This window comes from Asterias rubens, chromosome 12 (genome assembly GCF_902459465.1).
Source record: "Asterias rubens chromosome 12, eAstRub1.3, whole genome shotgun sequence".
NCBI lineage: Eukaryota > Metazoa > Echinodermata > Asteroidea > Forcipulatida > Asteriidae > Asterias > Asterias rubens.
This window is the reverse complement of record NC_047073.1, coordinates 15478943-15500418: the sequence shown is the minus strand read 5'-3', so window position 1 is coordinate 15500418 and position 21476 is coordinate 15478943. Positions and strand designations below refer to the sequence as shown.

The 21476-nt window shown below is 39.1% G+C and overlaps 1 protein-coding gene across 1 annotated transcript; it reads left to right on the top strand.

Moving 5' to 3' along the window:
• Window positions 1-46: 46 nt before the first annotated feature.
• Window positions 47-20615, top strand: LOC117297940 (structural maintenance of chromosomes protein 2-like). Its single transcript, XM_033781131.1, has 24 exons — window positions 47-294; window positions 1175-1324; window positions 1792-1914; window positions 2466-2504; window positions 3831-3941; window positions 4059-4274; window positions 4903-5115; window positions 5855-6044; window positions 7557-7732; window positions 8618-8736; window positions 9560-9698; window positions 10085-10231; window positions 10847-10969; window positions 12262-12343; window positions 13451-13586; window positions 14429-14553; window positions 15273-15466; window positions 16290-16433; window positions 16995-17189; window positions 17446-17646; window positions 18106-18231; window positions 18583-18734; window positions 19348-19495; window positions 20066-20615. Exons 1-24 carry the CDS (start codon window positions 127-129, stop codon window positions 20309-20311), a joined length of 3663 nt encoding a protein of 1220 aa, XP_033637022.1. The 5' UTR covers window positions 47-126; the 3' UTR covers window positions 20312-20615.
• The last annotated feature ends 861 nt before the right edge of the window (window positions 20616-21476 follow it).

Genomic DNA, 21476 nt, shown 5'->3' with positions numbered 1-21476 from the left:
GCGCACAGGCCCCTAACCGTCAATTCAGGCGCCGAATTCGACTCAATGAAGTTTGTATCCAAATAATATGTAACTCTAAAAAATCTCACTTTTTAACAGTTTTAAGGTATCTAATCTTGATTCAAAATGTTCATCAAGGAAGTAGTCATCGATGGATTCAAGTCCTATGCACAGAGGACAGAAATAAAAGGATTTGACCCGCTTTTTAACGCCATAACTGGACTCAACGGATCGGGAAAGTCGAACATTTTGGATTCCATTTGTTTTCTGTTGGGAATCTCCAATCTTACACAGGTAACTTTACACTCTTGTTTACAGTACTCAATCGGAAATTAACAAATCAACAAAGAATATTGTAATATTGGGCCGTAATATTAGTTAAAGGAAAATTGTTCGTATCCTGCCACCTCTTTGTCATTCGTTACATAGAAACTAATTTACTCAAAATTATTCCGTTTGTTTTTATAATTATTATTTATAAAAATAATTTAAAAATCGGTGGCAGGGACAGGGTTGGCATATACATGGAAAATTCTCCCTTTGTAAATTCCTTGTTTTTCTTTTTGACACCTTTAAACTGGTACCCTTTTCTCCAGCAACCTTTTCTCCAGCTTTTTTACTCACACATGTACATAATTCTCTCTGCACCTGACACAAATTCCTGTTGCTTAAAAGTCAACCCATCCATCATGTCCATGTGCTCACAGTCACACGCAGTGCGTACATCTTCAATCATTTGAAGGCTGCACTTCACAAGGAAGAAGAGAACAACGGAGTATATAAATTTAAATCCTTCCCAGGTACATCTAGGCCTACCACCATTGTCGGCCGTAGAACTAAAACATTTTAATATCCCCCACCACCCTGACCACCCAAATCCCCACTCAGGGTTCTCCCTTAACAGTGGTCCGCTGGCCAAATGCCAGTTAAAAAACTTGGGGACCAGTTAAAATTCACTCCAAGTAGTCCGGCTGGCTAGTTTAGTTTGAAAAACTTCAATTTTTCATTTGAAAATATGGACCAGTGAAAAAGATGATGGACTAGTGAAATGCCAAGCTAACTTGTCCTGCTGGCTAGTCACTAAACAAGTTAAGGGCAAACCCTGCCACCTACATGTAATGTACACAATGTAATGTACACATTGTTGATCATTTGTTTTTTTGAAATGTTTTAGGTCCGAGCAGGTAGTCTTCAAGAGCTTGTTTACAAGGGTGGACAGGCAGGTGTTACCAAGGCAACAGTGACCATCACTTTTGACAATCGAGACAAAAAGCAGAGCCCCTTGGGATACGAGACCTTTGATGAGATCACAGTGTCCAGACAGGTAAACGAAAAACAAGATTTACACACATCAGACTTTCCACTTCCCCTGAGTGCCTCCTTTTGAAAATTGTAACAAGCTTCTTGTTCTGTTCGATTTTGATAAATTTACTAGGAAGCACCTGCCAAGCTTTTTGTACTAAACTCAATATCAAAGTTTTAAAAATTAACTTTAAAATGTTTTGTGGTGTGTTGTGGCTGATTTACATTATCTAGTTAACCGAACCCAAGCTTCTGTTGTTGTCAGCGGCAAAGTGTGGGTTTGAATTCCCAGTCATGAGACTTGTGTCCCTGAGAAAGGAATCGACTGGGTTTTTGGAGTTCGCCAATGAGTAACAAATCCCAGCAGGACTTCCGTTTTGCAGTTTGACTTTTCATTTCATCAGCTCCAAGTTTAAGAATGTATCTATATATCATGGATAATGATTATGTATTCAATCATTTCAATGTACTTTATTCCAAATTCTGCAGGTGGTAATTGGTGGCCGCAACAAGTACCTCATCAATGGCAGCAATGCCAACAACAGCCGGGTGCAGGATCTGTTCTGCTCTGTGCAACTTAACGTCAATAATCCACACTTCCTCATTATGCAAGTAAGTAACATCTGCTCCATGTTCTTTACAAACCAACTACCCGTAAGTAATAAAACAAGAGAAGGTTCTTGCAAAAAGAAATTCAAATAGTTACGGCTGCTAAGTCTGATTTTCGGACAATTGTCTGTGGATGAAAAAGTGTTGGCTTCTTTTGGTTTTTATCAAGTTAAAACTACATTTTGTCAAAATTCATCCACAGAAAAAAAAGTTATGTCTGCAAACATTGGACCTTGCATAGTCATAAGTCTGTTTTTTTAATACAAAAATAGTAAATGGCCTGATGTTACGACCCTACATGTAGCAGAGTCTGATGATACTTCACGGAGGCAAAGAAGGCCATTGCCTCTATGCCCCCGGTCATTGCCTAGGTGCCCTTGAAATGCTCCAGTAGAAATTTACAATTTCTTTATTTAGGGTGCCCTTTACTTGGTGCCATTGCCCTTTCAAAACCAAACCATAGACCTACAGGCCTGGAGTAGGGTTTTACTTTTGAGCTCTTTGAATAATTAAAACTTAGTGACATTTTTAAAAACCTTTTTTTTTTTTTCCAGGGTCGAATCACCAAGGTATTAAACATGAAACCTCCAGAGGTAAGTTTCGTTGAATGTTTTTCTACTCATTTCTTAAATCTGAAGGGCGTTCCAAAGCTCTTCTTATTTGTTCTAGGGGTATGCATTTTTCTATGCACTTTGTAGCTTGCAGAGTTGCCTTGACGTTGGCACATCTGTGCACATTCTTTTCATATCCCAGTGGGTGAGCAGTGGGTTTCTTATTCCTCAATGTTCAGATTTCAGCCTACCATGCCAGAAACACATGGGCCCAATTCCGTAGAGCTGCTAAGCACAAACATTTGCTTAGCATGGAATTTCTTCCTTGATAAAAACAAGATTAACAACCAAATTTCCATATGTTGCATGTTGCTTGTTACTGGTATTCAGCTGTTGTTTGCTTATCCTGAAAATTAGGTGGAAATTTGGTTGGTAATCCTGTTTTTATCAAGGAAGGAATTTCATGTTAAGCAAATTTTGTGCTTAGCAGCTTTATGAAATTGGGCCCTAGGCAAACTTTTTTGTAGTAGCTTTTTGCCAACAAAAGTGCTCTTTGCAAAGTAGAAAGGCCTTGCCCAGTCATAAGATGACATTCTTCAAGGCCTGGTAATAAAGTAATTTAAAGAGTTAACCTTGACACTCCATCACTCAATGTTTGGAGCGATACAAATGTATGATGTATCCTTGATACGTGTACAATAAAATATTTTAGAAAGACGGTATTTTCTTCAGCTTTAAAAGAAATCTAGATCTCTGGTATCTATTGCTGAGGATACTGTTCCTAAAAAATTATTGAACTCGATTGAAAAAATGTTACCGGTAGTCAACATCCCTCCTAAAATATGGGTCCTAGTTTCAGATCTTTTTGTGCCTCAAACCACTGAAATAAGAGAGTGATGGAGAGTGACCAATGACTAGTTTAGTGACTAATGTAGTCATGATATATTTCCATAGTCATGCAATTTTTTAAAACAAAATAGGCTTTTAGTGAATTTAAAAGAAAACTGAGGACTTTACTAACAACTTTATCATAATAATAATAATAATATTAACACCATTTATATAGCGCCTTTTCCTACTTAGGAAAAGGCGCTGTAAGGTTAAGGTTGCTACGGTTATAGAGTGTAACACAAGCATTGACACATGGCCTCTGTTGCCCCTGGTCTTGGCCTTGGTATCCCTGCAGAAGTTTCCTGTAGTATTTGAGGTTTTCCAACGAAAGTGCTCTTCGCAAAATAAAAAGGCCTTGCCCAGTCCATGGTAATAAAGTAATTAAACAATTAACCTTGACTCTCCATCTGTCAACGTTTAGAACAGTGCAAATGTATGATGTGCAGTTTAAATCAACTTGTTTGAAATCCATTTCAGATTCTTGCGATGATTGAGGAGGCAGCTGGCACCAGGATGTACGAGAACAAAAAAGCGTCTGCCCAGAAGACTATCGAGAAGAAAGATGCCAAACTCACAGAGATCGACTCGGTGTGTTCCCTCATTCTAACATTTATCTTTAAAGGAGCATTATAGAACTGTTTTTTCCTAACAAAATAATTCCTTTGATGATAATATTGTTTCCCCCTTCCCCCTTTTCCTCCTTAGATCATGTCGGAGGAGATCACACCCACCCTCACCCGTCTGAAGGAGGAGCGATCCAACTACCTGGAGTATCAGAAAGTGATGAGGGAACTGGAGCATCTCTCCCGTCTCCACATTGCGTATCAGTTTGTTGGCGCTGAGGAGATGTCCAAGAAGTCCGCTGAAGATCTGGGCAAGATGGCTGATCAGATGACCAAACTCAGAGAGAAACTTGCGGAGGTATGACAAAGTTTTTCCTTTAAAGGCACTGGACACTATTGGTAATTACTCAAAAAATTGTTAGCATGACAACTAACTTGGTAACGAGAAATTGAGAGCATTTGATAGTATAAAACATTGTGTGAAACGGCTCCCTCTGAAGTAACATAGTTTTTGAGAAAGAGGTTTGTTATTTTATGCATATGTTGGGATACACAGAGTGAGAACACTCATCTTTGTCAATTACCAAATGTGTCCAGTGACTTAAACGTTTGTTTTCACTCAACATCCGGACTAGTGAATCCAGACTAGTGAGGTGCTGTTCACTGTTTCGCATGTATTTGCAAGAATTTTTCAATCAAATCTCTCCGGGGGTTCCTTTCAACAAACATTGCGAAAGAATGGAACAAAAATTAAGTCCATATCCTTTTTTTTTTTACCCCATTGTTGGAGAAATAAATTTATCAAATTTTGTGGTCATTTGCATCCACTCTGGGCATTTTGGTACTAGCCGCTTGCAGCCGCTCTGGTCTCTACGGGTTACTATTGAATGGGAAGGCATTTTGATCAGAAGTGCAAGTGAAGAATATTTCAGATTGATTATTTAGTTCTCTCGCATTGTTTATTTGATTTTCTTGCATTGTTTCAGATTGACGCTAAAATTGTGGAGATCGGTGAGCTCATCAAGGATCTTGAGAGGCAGAGAGATTCGGAGGCCGGTGGGGCCATGAAGGAGATTGAGAAGGCCCTTACTGAGAGACAGAACACTGACACTAAGATGCAGAGCTCGGTTCAACATCAAAAGGAAGCTCTGGCCAAGGAGAAGAAGAATAAGAAGGCAATACTTAAGAGCTATGAAGAGGTCAGTGTGTAAACTACTGCATTAAGTAGGATTTGTATAAACCCTGCATGATGGGGATAGAATCTAGTTAGGTTTTTTATTCATAATAATAATAATAATAATAATAATAACTTGTTTTTATACCGCACTTTATCTACGGGTGTCTAAAAGCTCTTAGTGTGAACTTCCTGACAGTGACACTTTCTTTTAATTATGAGATTGACCCCTTTTATGCAAAACATTAATGTTATAAATGTTTACAAAGTAGTGCTGACCAGTCATTACCCACTGTGGTCTAATTTCATAAAGCCGCTTATCAACTGAATCCATGGTGAGTATGCAAGCTGGCTGCCTAATTTGCTTGCTAACCTGTTAAATACTCTTGCGCTTAAGCAATTTTTGTTGCTATATAGTTAACTTGAAAATTGGGTTACCGTTACACAGCGCTATGAATTTGGCTCATTATGTACATGAGTAGTGATGTGGATCTGAATCGGTGATGTAACAAATTGATGTTTACTCGATATTTGAAAACGGTGAAAACATATAAGAGTGTTTTGCACTATTTTTGTGTGAATCTGATTACTGAGTAAGCTCAAATTGGCACAGGTTTGTTTTTTCATGAATATGTTCAGTCACATAAAGTGCATGTATGGGGTTTCTCACAATTACCAATGTTGTGCTTCAAAAAATATAACTGAGTTGAAGTTCCTGGTTTAAAGGACTAAAACAAATTTACAGCACTTCGTTTCCCCCGCAGGACCAAGCCACCCTGAAGGGCAAAGAGAAAGACATCAACAAGAACAGTGCTAACTTTGAGAAAGTAGAAGCTTCATTTAAGGAGAACACTGAAGCCGTTGCAGCAGCCCAGAAACACCTACAGGCAGTGTCCTCTGGCCTGTCAAGCAGTGAAGACGGAGAAGCAAAGACACTAGCTGATCAGCTTATGGGTGAGTACCAACCTTGTCCCAGTGGTGTTCGATCTCGCACGCAGTGAAATTTTGATATTCGGATACCGCTGGCCAACTAAAAATATTATTTTTTTTGCCACTAGAGGGCGCTGCTCGTTTGTGAATGAGATCGTATGGGCGGATTGATATTAGTTTTAGACAGTGTCACTTGGTTCATTCATAAAAATAACCAGATCTAATTTAAAGATGGCGATTTGCTTTTTCTTTTGATCGTGATTGACTCTACGTGAAGGAAAACTTTCGTAATCTTTGAACAAATTACGTCAGAAATTTCATTGTTTTAACTCTTCACGGAGGTGAGCATAGTTCAATACTTTATTTATGCTGTTTTAATAGAAGTTTCATAAGGATTCAGACAAAACATTCCTGTCAGTTGTCGCCCGACGTCCGCGGATATTCGGATATTAAAAGAATATCCGGTTACTTGGTTGTAATTACAGAACTATCCGGTTTATAAATAGCTATTCGCGCCCTATGCTGATATCCGGTTAAGAAAAAAAAGGCATTCGCGGTTCTGGATAGGAAAACCTATTCGCCATTAACTGGATATTCAAATAATTCGCCCAGGCCTAATCGTAACCCCCTTGAAGTGTGACTTGAATGTATCCAAATTGTTATAATATTAATAATAATAAATATTTATAGAGCGCCTTTTTCAAAAGTTACAAAGCGCTGTACAGTAACTACAAATAAACACAAAATATAATAACTTAGCTTAGCATAAAAGTAAACGAGGGATATTTCAATTAGTCCTGTGGTTGCGTGCCTCCATTCTGTGTGGAGCGTTAATCACGCACAAGCTGGATGTACTGTTTGGAAACTTGGCAGTCAGTGTTACGTGACGGAAAAAATTGAATACGTACATTTTTATATGCACAAGTCTTTTTTTTACAAGACTGGGAATCACATTGAGTAATAGCATTCCACATAATAATATGTAAACTGTTCATAGTCGTAAACTGTTTATAGTTGCACAAGCACTACAAGAAGATTTATTTCATTTGTCCTAGGGGTATCAAAGTATTTTTTGATACGCGAAATAGGTCTCAATTTTCAAAACTTAGTTTTGCTTATCCTGTCAAAAAGCAATTAATAAGTGCTTTGATAGACCCCTAGTAGTTAGATAAAGCGGTATATAAGAGCCCATGAGTGGATTTCAAGCTGAGCGTTGAAGCACGGGGAGGATCCCGCCTCTGCCCAGCCTGGAAGAGGCCAAGAGGTTGACCTCGCAGCACCTGGGTGGGCCGAGTGGAAGCGAACTTCGAGTCTCGGGCTGCGCAGCTGTGGCAATAAGCAGCAGAATTGGTTGTCCCCCATGATGGATTCAGAGAATGATGATGATGATGAGGTGGATTTCACAAAGAGTTTAAGTTCTTTGTGAAATCAACTCCAGTGTTATGTTCATGTTAAGGAGCGCAGAGGAGACTGATGGTCTTTTGTGGTAGTTTTCCCAGCAATTATGATAATTAACTTGTTTTTTTTTCCACCCAGCTTGTAAGGACGGAATGAATTCTGCGGAGACGGATCTTAAGCAAGCACAGAGCAAACTTAAGACGGCCCAGTCAGAGTTGAAGAAGAAACAGTCGGAGGTGAAGAAGACGGAGAAAGAGTACCAGAAAGACACTGCTAACCTAGAAGCCGTGAACAAGAGCAAAGCAAAACTAGAGGTACCAATAAAATTTCACAATACCAACAATATGTAAAATAAAAGCTGTACTAGTGGCGTGTCATGGCCTAGCAGTTAAGAGCACCGGATTCAAACTTTGATGTTTCTGATCAGTAGAGTCTCAGTCGTGACACCTGTGTCCTTAAAGGCAGTGGACACTATTGGTAATTGTCAAAGACTAGCCTTCACAGTTGGTGTATCTCAACATATGCATAAAATAACAAACCTGTGAAAACTTGAGCTAAATCGGTCGTCGAACTTGCGAGATCATATAATGAAGAAAAAAAACACCCTTGTGACACGAACTTGTGTGCGTTTAGATGGTTGATTTCGAGACCTCAAGTTCTAAATCTGAGGTCTCGAAATCAAATTCGTGGAAAATTACTTCTTTCTCAAAAACTACGTCACTTCAGAGGGAGCCGTTTCTCACAATGTTTTATACCACCACCCTCTTCCCATTACTCGTCACCAAGAAAGGTTTTACACTAATAATTATTTTGAGTAATTGCCTTTAAAGGAACACCTTGCCTTGTATCGGACGAGTTGGTCTATAAAAAGCGTTTGTAACCGTTTGTTATAAAAAGGATATAGTTGGAAAGATTTTGTAAAAGTAGAATACAATGATCCACACAAGTTTGCCTCGAAGTGGGCATCGGAAAGCACACACATTTGTGCAACAAGGGTGTTTTTTCTTGTTACTTCTATGACCATGTGAGTCCAAATCTTAAAGATTGCTTATTTTATGCATATGTTGGGATACAACAAGAGAGAATACTGGCCTTTGACAATTACCAAACGTATCCAGTGCCTTTAATCCCGCAGGGTCTTTGATCAGGCATGTCTGTTCCTCGGTTAATAACCAGTCTACATGTTTTGACCCTCTTAGGCCGAGATGAAGAAAGTCGGCTTTGAGGATGGGAAAGAAGATGCCTTGGTGAAACAGAAGAAGACTCTCGGACAGCAAGTAGACCATCTCAACGACAAGGTCAACGCCCTAACTGCAAGGTAAGTACACCTTCAATAAATGAACAAATAAAGGTTCAGTTATTTATAAAGTTTTGTGTATAATTTAATTCTGTAGTCAGAAATGCTAAATATGACACAATTTTTTAGATATCAACTCACCTTTTGTGGAGACATGGGAAATTAAAAAAATGTGAGTCCTGAAAAGGACGATAAGATCACATTATGTCACCTGAGAATATTCTTCCTCTTTTTTCCCCAGAATAGTTTGCCATAATTCCATATCGTGTGGCCTCATGGTGCAAGATTTCAAGATATGTCAAATTCATAAACTACCTGCTATTTTTCCTAGAAATGACATAATGCAGTAATTGTTAAAAGCAGTGGACACTATTGGTAGTTACTCAAACAAATTATTAGCATCAAACCTTACTTCTTAACGAGTAATGGGGAGAGATTGATAGTATAAAACATTGTGAGATACGGCTCCCTCTGAAGTAACGTAAAGTAAATTTCCACGAATTTGATTGCGAGACCTCAGATTTAACGATTGAGGGCTCAAAATCAAGCATCTGAAAGCACACAACTTCATGTGACGTGGGTGTTTTTTTTCTTTCATTATTATCTCGCAACTTCAACGACCAATTGAGCTCAAAATTTCACAGGTTCGTTATGTTATGCATATATTGAAATACACCAAGTGAGAAGACTGGTCTTTGACAATTATCAATAGTGTCCAGTGTCTTTAATGTTATTTTCACCCACAAAATACTTTTGGCAGTGAAACCCAGAGCCACATCCCGAACCCTGTCTTGAGGTTCTCCTATCAGCAATCAACTAATGTACTTTCTTTTTTCTTACTTAGATTTCCCAACCTACAATTTGAATACAAAGACCCTGAGAAGAACTTTGACCACTCCAGAGTCCATGGTCTGGTTGCCAGACTCATCAAGGTGAAAGATGTACGCAACGCTACAGCCTTAGAAGTGACTGCTGGCAGGAAGGTAACCATGCTCTCTCTCATTACTGAGATTAATGTATCTTTAGTTAACCCACTTAGGCGACGAGATTAAAAAAAAAAAATCCAGAAGTTGTTCCTGTATAGTAGCAATAAAATTCAGACATTTTGTAAGTGTTCCTTGCTCCACCAGTGACATCAGTGATAAACCTTTGTCAAAAATAATTCCTTCTATTGAAATCCCTAAAACTGATTTCAGTATGCTCTGATCATCTTCAGGAGCATACTATAGAATCGTCATTAATCACTGATTCTTTTCAGAACCAACAATACACATTGTGTTACCGAAAACCTCTCATAGTTACACTTCCACTATGTAAAGTTTCAAATCCTACAAAAGAATTATTCCATTTATCCTTTCTATTTACCTAGTTGTACAACGTTGTTGTGGACTCTGAGGTGACCAGTAAGAAACTTCTGCAGAAGGGAGAGTTGAAGCGTCGTTACACCATCATACCACTCAACAAGATCGCTGCCAGGTCACTCAATGCTGATAAGATTAAAGCAGCGGAGAATCTGGTAAGGGTCGGCAACATTGATAGATTATTTGGAGTTCAGCCATAGGGCGTTTTCAAAACCATGGCCTATAAATCATCTGTGGTTGGAGCCTGGTTCATACTTCATGCGAAAGCACTACAAATTTTGACGTCACAAATTCGCAACGCATAATTCACAACAGTTGAACACTCCTGCAAAACATTCACTGTGAAAACAGCCATGTGACCTCAGAGTTCGCTTTGAATTCGCAGGAAGTATGAACCAGGCTTTAGGCATATCTACATGAACCTGTGAATGGAGGTAGTAGTATCACTTAAAGACTAACCGTTTTTTGTTTAAGCTGCTTGAGCTGTTGTAGCAACGACTACATCATCATTCATTCCTGGAAGGGGGTATCAAATACAATTGCATACTCTGTTTTATCGTGAAGTTAGAGATTTGTAAGTTTTTTCCCCGTTTTCATTTGGACTCTTTATTGGAAAATGAACGCTTTCCAAAACTGAATTTAACTTTAATGGGGCTTTTTAATTGTGTTGTTTATTTTGAATTGCTGGAATATTTTGGCTGGGTTTTTTTTTATTGCAGAAGCTATCATGGAAATGTTCTTTACACATTTTGTTTGTTTTTATATTGTAGGTTGGCAAGTCCAACGTCCACACTGCCTTGTCTCTGGTTGGCTTTGAGAAGGACGTGCAAGCCGCTATGCAGTTTGTCTTTGGCAGCTCACTAGTCTGCAGCCAAATGGACCATGCCAAGAAGGTATTTTAAGAGATTGAATGAGGATAACTTCTGTAGCATTACACGAACCAATATTGTTATGAAATATTGTTATGTTATTTTTTAAAGTATCATAAACCACTAGGAAAACTAATTGCGTAAATTAAAAAAACTTTTGGGTTGAACAAAGAACAAATGACAAGAGCAGGTCTACCTATTTTATCAAGATCTTTGTTCAGGGGTTCCAGTCAGAAGCCATTCAATCTGTATCTGCCATTTAACTACGTGTGGTTACACTAGTGTAACTGTCGTAGAGCTAGTGAGGATACAACCTGTTTAGTGGCAGCAGAGGGATCACCTTAAAGCTTACCATTTTGGGAGTCAACCGGTCAGCGTGTACAACTTTGGCAAAAGAAAAGGGGAAATGAAGAAAATCTTTTACTTAGAAAACAGATGTTTCTTTTTGCAAAACAAATATTTTGAAGACAACTCTTGATCAATATCCCATTTACCAGGAGCTCAAAATATGGAAAAGCAGTTTTACAAAATCTATATAAATTGCACCAAGAACCTTTATAGTTCTGAGTAGACGATTTGTAGGACCGTGGCTAACTAATGTGCACTAAGGGAATCAATGTGTGGTAAAGAGGTTTTCAACTAGTGGTTTAATCCCAACGAGGCCTGGTTCTTGATAATTTTACCGAGACGAAGTCGAGGTAAATTATAAAGAACCAGGCCTCGGCGGGTTTAAACAACTAGTTGAAAACCGATTCAACACACTGATTCCCATTCATAACATCATCACTTTTTTGGTCAAAAAGTAAAATAAATGCAAAATTATAATTGTTAAATGATTTCTTTCAACAAAACACCCCTCCAGCTATGAAATGGTAAAGCCCTCCGACGCCCTCGGGTAAACAACTCCTTATACGGGAATGTTGTGCGCGTATAGCGTGATGTGGCACAACTGTTTCAGCCATTGCTCTCGACCAATAGGAATGAAGAAACTGTCTTATAAGAACAGGTGCAAGGTCGCGTGTCACGCCCATGAATTAACCCTTTTTACCGATCATAAACAAAGGTTTATACACACCCACTTGACGCGCTCTCCACCAATAGGAATAGCGAAACTGTGAGGTATTTATGAATAACAGTTAGCAGCGTGTATCAAGTTAACATTCTGCTAATGGCCTCTCCAAAACTTCTGCTTTGTACATGCTTTATAAAATTGGGACCAGGTCACCAGGGAAATGATTGACTAGCTTTAATTTAGTCACCGCAAACCAATTAATATACATTAGCTTTAATTTGTTTTAATTTTTCTTTTATCCAAGGTAACTTTTGATCCCACAGTTAGAATCAGAACCGTGACCGTAGCTGGAGATACATTCGACCCATCTGGGACCCTAACAGGTGGTACGTTACTCAGCTTTGTTTACTGGAAGCACATGGAACTGAACTGCATGATGTATACAGGCATGCAGCTTATCAGCGGATCAGATCATTTCCTCTTTTTTACTTTGTTTTTTTGTGGCAATAAAATCTGAAAACCACTGTCAGTACTAATATTTGTGCCTAAGGCCCGTTTCATACTTCCAGTGAATGTGAATGCAATAGGAATCTTGACGTCACAAATTTGCAAAGAATAATTCGCAACAGTTGAAATGTGTTCAACTCTTGAGAAACATTCGCAGCGGAAACAGGACTGTGATGTCAAAATTTGCAGGAAGTATGAACTAGGTTTTACAGGCAGTTCCTCTTTTTTGCTTTGAGCCCTTAAAATATTCTAATTCAATGCAGTTTTCAGAGACGATCAAACCCTTTTTACCTATAGGTATAATCCAGGAGTATATTCTAGACTCCACTCCTATGTCACTTCAAACCAACGTGTCCGGATAAAGTTGGTACACTTGGCCCAGTGATAAGCAATTGTTGTTTTGGCCTACAGTCCTTAATCCGCCAGCATGCAACTCTTCCGCGTTTCCGCGGAATTCCGTTTGTTTGTTTTTTTTGTTTTTTTACGTCAACAAAAAAAAAAAAAAAGAGAAAAAAAACACTTTTTTTTTTTCGGATTTTTTTAGCCTAATATATGCCTGGCATTAACAGTGTACAGCTACAATCATGTAAAATAAGCCTAGTACATGCTAAAAATGCACCTAAGAGCATAATAAACCTCAACATTTTCTAAGGTACCATTGTGGGTATCATGTCCCGTGGCGTTTCGGCTGCCTCGCTCCGCACTGGCGTTGTGCCTTTGAAAATTTTCTTCTTTTTTTTTCAACGGGCAGTTGCATGCCTGATCCTCTGCACTCCTTCAACACCATGAAGAAGATTTGTGTGGGTTTCAAAGGATTAGGGTTAAAGGGAACTGCCTCGCCCTTGCAATAGCAAAGTATTTTTACTGTCTGCTTTGTCGATGATTTCCTTTCATTTAATTTTTTTTTCTTTCTCACATTGCTTTCGATAATCTCCATTTTGAATAATAAAACTAAATGTGAGTCTTGAATTTATTTGAATGATAAGGTGCAAGAGCCAAAGGGTCGACAATTCTAGCCAAGCTGACGGAACTGCAAGAGGCTGAGGGGGAACTGAAGCAGAAACAGAAAGAGCTGGCGGCCGTAGACAAGGAACTTAACACCCTCAAAGGAGCCGCTGATAAGTGAGTCACTTTGTGCCATTTCATACCTGCAATACTGGCCAAAATGCCTGGGCCACCTGACAAACCCTCCCTGTCCCCCACTCAGTTTAGATTAATTTAAAAAATAATAATTTAAAGAATTGATTGCTTTCTAGTAATAGTGGTTTGATTCACTTTCATTAATCCGGGGTTGGATTTCACAAAGAGTTAGGACTAGTCTTTAGTTGTCCTATTTTATGACTAGTCTTAAGTTTTTAATATCTCCTCGGGCTAGTCTTACTTTAGGTCTAGTGCTAACTATTTGTGAGATCGACCCTTTGCCCTTTTAAAATGAGTTTGTGTTGTCATCTGATTGCAATAGTTCTTGCCTTTCTGTAACTGTTCCATTACATCATTAATAATGGAACTGTTACAAATATAACTTTGTTGTTTTGTTGCATATCAGTTGGAATCAGCGTCAAAAACAATCATACTTTATGAGTATAATAATAATAGTAACCACCACAGCTGGAGCGCAGATCGGGGGGCGAGGAGACCAAGGAGTTAGGAACAGGACCCAATTTCATAGAGCTGCTAAGCACAAAAATTTGCTTAGCATGAAAGTTTTGTCTTGATAAGAACAGGATTACAAACCAAATTTCTTTGTGATTTTCAGGATAAGCAAACAACAGTTGAATACCAGAGACAACCAATATGCAAGAAATGGAAATTTGGTTTGAAATCTTGTTTATTAGGAAGAAATTTCATGCTAAGCAAATATTTTTGCTTAGCAGCTATATGAAATGGGGCCAAGGATTGTAGCTTGGACCAGTGTATGTTCCACTGTGGATGTTAACATTTCCGCGCATCTTATTTTCTTTTAGATTCCGTGAGATGAAGGAGCAGTATGACTTGAAAGTCCATGAGACAACTTTACTTCAGGAGCGACTCCAGCAGAGCTCCCATCATAAACAACTTGAAGAGATTCAGACTCTTGAGGCCTCTGTCGGTAAGCCGGATTCAGCATCTGCAATTTGGACTTCAATTAACTTTTCCCTGTCTCCATTTTTAACCGGAAATCTATTTTTTGTTCAAACCCCCCACCCAGAAAAAAAAAAGAAGTAAGCAGGGACGCACTTGGAAGTTTTTATGCTTTATGCTCATAGTTCATTATTTTTTTCAACAGCCTATCCCATCTCTGCAATAAATAGTTTTTGACTGATATAGTGGTGACACTAGGTGCAGCAGACTTGCCAGGTTAATCCATTGTTCTTTGAAATCTGCGTACTGCTCAAAAATTACAAACGACCGACATGTCCATGTCACACGAGGCAATTAACAGGCAACCAGTTCCAGGCAATTTCCAAGAAGAAAAGGCATTCACATTTGATTGTTCACATATTTTTCTTAGAAATCGTAAGACATTGCATGCTACCAAAGTGGTTAATATGCAGCATGCACTGCAGTTGATTGCTTCCAAGTTGCCTGTAAAAGTGGTCTTGTGATAAGGGCTTTATGGGCCCCTGAGTCTATGAGCAACACTTTTGTTTCGATACAATAGGTCTTTTAGGTTGGAAAGCTGTTTGCAACACCTTGTTCTATTTTCTGGCTCAAAATTGAGTGGAACAAGAGTTTACCCAGAATGTCCACTGCCATGTGGCCACTCCAAATCTCTCAGCAAAGAAGTTTGTTGTGCTTAAAATAACTGATGTCTTGATTTCTTTGCAGGAGAGCAAGAAGCAGCTATCCCAGCTGCCAAGGAGAAACATAAGGAGCAGTCAGAGAAATGCAAGAATCTTGAGGCTAAGATCAAAGACGCCAAGTCCTTCAGAGAGAAAGAGTTGAAAGAAGCGGAGGCAGGAGTCACCAAGGCTAAGAAGAAAGCAGAGGAGACGAACAAAGCCATGAAACAAAAGCAACAGGTTGGTTTGCCAAAAATTGCCCAAACTGCCGTTCCATCTCTGTCCAAACCTTCCACTGGGCCTTCCGCTGAGTCAGTGTCCAAACCTTTGGATTTACCTTGTCCAAACCTTTCGCTCCATCATTGTTCAAACCTTCCCTTCCCCTCCAATGTTTTCCAAACCTTTCTGCTGACTGGATGTCTAAACTATTGGATCTGTCTTTATCAAAACCTACCGCTGGATCATTGTCTACACCTTTGATTGCATTGTTGTGCAAACTTTTGGATTCATCTTTGTCCAAACCTTCCACTTCATCTCACTAGTCCAAGCCTTCCGCTCCTTAGTCCAAACTAGGCCTGGGCGACTAGTGAAATTTACTACTCGACTAGTCGAGCCTCAATATGGCGCGGCTTTGACACTAGTCACGACTAATATTTAATTCCGAAGATGCATTGTGGCATATTGTTTGCCGCAGGCGTAATATACAGGCTAAAAGGATTAAAGGATTGTGTCACTGATCTATAACAACGTTTTGTAAGTAATTTATGTACCCTGAATAGTTGTGAGCGATATGTATGGTTTACCAAGCAGGTAGTTGCAACTATTTTTTTAGAAGTCTTGGCGGCACGATTGCGGGGGTAGTTGAAAAACAGTAGTTGTTACTCGACTAAGCAATCAATAGTGGCAACTTTGCGATAGTCACACTAGTCGCCCAGGCGTAGTCCAAACCTTTTCGCTCCATCATTGTTCATAGTTTTAACCACAGCACTCGTAGCAATTAATAACTATTAACTGGCCTCCAGCAAAGTTTGACATTGTCTCATTTCTTGTTGCCCATTTCAAGGAAATGGAAACCTTGAGGCTCGAGGTTGAGGATTTGAAGAAGGAACTGACCAAGTATGATGATCAACTAGCTGCTGTAGATGAAGCTATCACTGGCTTTGAAGAAAAGGTCAAAGAGGTTGAGGAGAAGGCTAAGGAAACTAAGGTATGTAATGGAAGATTAAAAACTAAAATGCGTTTTTTACACCGACACCATTGGTTTTTTTTAGCAGCAGTACTTGTTGGCTGTGATAATCTACTCACTGACTTTCATTAACTTATAGGTCAGCGCACACAAGCTGTTTCATCATAGAATTATTCATGAGCAAAAAAAGCAGTGGAACGGGTGTAAATACCTCATGTTAAATTTTGCAATCTTCCCTAACAGACCCTTTTCACAACCTAAGAACATACCCCTTAAGAATGCATGTCTACCGTTTTATTTTGGGAGTCAATTTCTTTTGTGCACAATTTTTACTCCCAAAATTTACCCTAACTGCTTCTCTTCACCAATGCGTATAAAGGGGTACCTGCGAGAGTAGAGGTTTATATTGTGTTTGAAAAAGCCACTAGCACCATAAGGCAGCTCAGGGCTGTATACTTCCCAGGGAGCTGAAACAGATTAAAGGAATGTTATTGGCCCAATGACCAGGGCACTAATGCACTAACGTTATTGTGAAATGTGCTTAAAAAAACCTATTTATTAATATTATTATTAATAATACAGAAAGCCGTCTCAGAGACCAAGAAAGACCTAGAGCGACAGAAGGACCTGCTGAAGGAGAGGAACCAAGACATCCAAAGCAAGTTGGGCGAGAAGAACCAACTTGGGCGAGAGGACCAAGAGATCCAGCTAGAGATGAAAGAGTTGGAGCATCAGATGGCCAAATTCCAACGGGACAGCAAGGATGCCGCTAATAAGGTAAATAATAATCAGGGAGAGGGAGGGGTCCAATTTGTTTTACTGTTGGGGGTTTGTTTTTAAAGGTTAAGTTAATTTTGGCACAATGTCTAAAGATTTACATTAAACTTACTTATGAGCTGTAGTTTTTGAGAATTTGGTTTTAAAAGTGTCACTAAAATGATATTTCCCACTTTAAATGGTTACAAAACTTTAACCATCCCAACCTCACGACAAAGTGACTAACCTACTTGATGAATATGTGTTATCTTTGTAGGTGACCAGCCTGATGGACAAGTATGAATGGATCGCTACAGAGAAGCAGTACTTTGGTCAGCCTAACACGGCCTACGACTTCAGTAACAGCGAGCCCAGGGAGGTCGCAAGACGGCTGCAGAAACTACAAGAGACCAAGGAGAAGCTGAGCCGCAATGTCAACATGAGGGCCATGAATATGTTGAGCAAAGCAGAAGAGAAGGTGAGGGGGGTAGGGTTGAATTTGCAATTAGGTTTGACCTCTGGGCTTCGCATATTAGAGCTGTTTTCCTGGATATTCCTGATCGCTCCAAACAAAAAAGCACCACACCACAGAAACAATTATACATAAATAGTAACGAATTCTTCGATAGGGCCGGCATCCACAATAGTACTCATGCGCTCGCTTCAATGTAAAAGTTCCCTCTTGGTTGTCCTCCAGCGGTGCAAAGATCAAGAAAATTAAAAAATCCAATGTCGATGAAAAGTTACTGAAATGTTTGTTACAAAAAGATGAGTCTTGAGGGTTGTTTTGAAAGTGTCTATTGTCTGGATGGCTCTGATGGAATGTGGTAGACCGTTCCACACCTTCCCTGCAGCTACCTGGGACAAAATGCAGTGTTAAGCGTGGCATAGTTGTACAATATTACTATTATTTATTGTCCATTATTTATTGATATAGTACAATGACTTGATGAAGAAGAAGCGCATCGTGGAGAACGACAAGAAGAAGATCATGGCGACCATCCAGGAGCTCGATGAGAAGAAGAATGAGGCACTCAAGAAAGCCTGGGCACAAGTCAATAAGGTAAGGTTAAAAGCCTGGGAGACTAGTGATTGCCAATAGTCAAGTCGCGACTACCATTTTTTAACTACTCAGTAATCGTGGTTTTGACCTTGGTGCCCCTTCATGGTGCCCCTTCAACCGTCACCTTTTTAAAAAAAAATTTATAGACTCTCCAATGATAAATCCCCATGCAAAGTGAAAATGGCCTTGCCCTCTCAGAGATATAAAATTTCAGGCATGTGTTTGATTTGCTTTGCGCTCATAGTTCAGGGGTTTCTTTTTAACAGCCTTTCACATCCCTTTATTTAGGATGTACTATACTCGGTGAAGCAACGTGAAGAGTGAAGGTAATTTTTAACCCTTCCCTTTCAGGATTTTGGTTCCATCTTCTCCACCCTTCTGCCTGGCACTCAAGCCAAACTGCAGCCCACAGAGGGGCGCTCCGTTCTGGACGGGTTGGAAGTAAAAGTGGCTTTTGGTGATGTATGGAAAGAGAGTCTGTCAGAGCTGAGTGGTGGACAGAGGTAAGAATTTGTTGGGTTTTTTTATATAATAAAATTGACCAGAAGAATCGTTTATTATGATGATTATTTTTTTTTTTTTAATTGACAAATTTCGTGACCCAAAGGTCAAATTACAGAGTGATTACAATAGTTAAGAATAGATATGACAAATGAAATATTTAAAAAGTACACCTAAAAATAAATAAAATGAAAAAAAAAACAGATTCCACCCTTGCCTTTAAAACAAAAACAACACCACTTTTCTCAAAATGCATTTGAAAAAAATGTTGTGCGAACATGATATGTGTCAAGTTGTAGCAAGAAAAGAATGTTGAAATGCTTAATGGAATTTTAGGTTCATAAAAATGCATTCAGTTAAGCCCAGTTTATACTCTCTGCGAATGCTAATCCGATACAAATGTTGTCATCACATGGCTGTTAGTGCTGGGAATGTTTTGCAGGAGTTTAGCCCAAGTCAACTGATGCAAATATTAGTTGCGAATTTGTGAAGTCAACATTCGTATCACTTCCGTATTCACAGGAAATATGAACTGGGCTTTAGTTCTCGTGGTCTTTAATTCTAGCAAGTTTGTCTTTGTTCAGCTACATTTGATGAATGATTTATTCCCATCAGATCTCTTGTGGCGTTATCGCTGATTCTGTCGCTTCTACTCTTCAAGCCAGCACCTCTCTACATCCTAGATGAAGTAGATGCTGCTCTGGATCTCTCACATACCCAGAATATCGGTCAGATGTTGCGAACCCACTTCAGGCATTCACAGGTAGGTACAAAGTAAAAGGAAAGTAAAGCGGGCATGATATTCTTTCTTATTAAAGGCAGTGGACACTATTGGTTATTACTCAAAATAATTATCAGCATAAAACCTTACTTGGTAACAAGTAATGTTTCGGAATCAAGCATCTTTCATGTGACAAGGGTGTTTTTTCTTTCATTATTATCTCGTAACTTCAATGACTGATTGAACTCAAATTTTCACAGGTTTGTTATTTTATGCATTTGTTGAGAAGACTGGTCTTTGACAGTTACCAATAGTGTCCAGTGTCTTTAAAGCTGATTTCCTGTTTGTTTTACCCTTTCAAAAACCAGAAAATGTGTTATTAAATAATGTCTATTGATCCGGTTCCACCTTTGGGTCAGCCTTTGTACTTAATAAAATATTCCTAGTTTTATTCCAAGAACCAAATATCATGCATTATGATTTTATTTGAGCGTGATTTGCATAAGATGAATATTAATTATACAAACAGTGACGTAATGCTACATGGACGAATTCAGTTTTAGAGGGGGTTATCATTCATACCGGTAACATACCTTTTGTTTTTCCTTGCAGTTCATTGTAGTTTCCCTCAAGGATGGAATGTTCAACAACGCCAACGTTCTCTTCAAGACCAAATTTGTGGATGGAGTTTCCTGCGTGACACGCTACGCCCAAAGCCCATCATCAAGTGCAGGCCGTTCTGGATCCAGCGGGAGTGTATCTGGAGGGAGTTTGAGCAGCAGGGGGAAGAGCGCCACCAAAAAGACTGCAGGATCTAAGAAGGCTAGGATGGAGCCACTGGCTGAGTTGGGACAGTAAACAGCCACAGGGTGCAGAGTACTCAGGGCGATTTCAGGACTGGATTTTCTTTTTAGAGAAGACAGGGCCATTTTCATTTTGCATAGGGGCACTTCTGTTATTGGAAAAATCTTAAAGTTTGTGGGAAACTTTCGAAGGGGCACAAAGGCCAAGACCAGGGCAACTGAGGCCATCGCCTTTCAAGTCTCGATTTTCTTTTTTGAGAGGGCAAGGCCATTTTCATTTTGCATTGGGCACTGCTATTGGAAACATTTTAAAGTCTATGGGAAACTTTTGAAGAGACCAGGGTCCAATTTCATAAAGCTGTTAAAGCCATTGGACCCTTTCGGTACAGAAAAAAAATAAAAAGTTCACAGATTTACAAATAATTTACAGGGTTTACAGAAGGTAATGGTGAAAGACTTCTCTTGAAATATTAGTCCATGAAATGCTTTACTTTTTGAGAAAACCGTAAAACAATATAAATTCTCGTTAGTGAGAATTACGGATTTGTTATAAACACATGTCATGACACGGCGAAACGCGCGAAAACAGGAGTGGGTTTTCCCGTTATTTTCTCCCGACTCCGATGTCCGATTAAGCCTAAATTTCCACAGGGTTGTTACTTTATATATAAGTTGTGATACACGAAGTGTGGGACTTGGACAATACTGTTTACCGAAAGTGTATAATGGCTTTAAGCAGAAAAACTGCTTCACAAATTTCTTTGCTAAGCAAAAATTGAGTGAGGCACCATTCACAACATCTAAACTTCATGTAATTTTGGCAGGTAACCTCTCCAGAGGCTCTGGAGACCATGGCATTTGTGGTGTCTTTGTAAACCCAAACATTTATTGACTGCTATGAAATTGTGTCCTGGCTTTTAGGTTTTAGTTAGACTACTTGCCTCTTGTTCATCCAATATTCAAAACCCAAAGAGAGTTACAGATTTTAACAGACTCCAGATACTTTTAAAAATCTGTTTTCCTTTATTTAAGAGAGTGGGCTATTTTTATACAAGATTGAAAAAGGGGCCAGGGCACAATGTCATAGAGCTGCTGAAGCACAAAAAGTAGCTAAGCGTGACAAAATTATTCTTACCAGAATAAGGATACCACCCAATCTACCATATCACGGTACAATTTGTGACTGGTATCCTGCTCATATCTGTTTAGCACAAGAATTT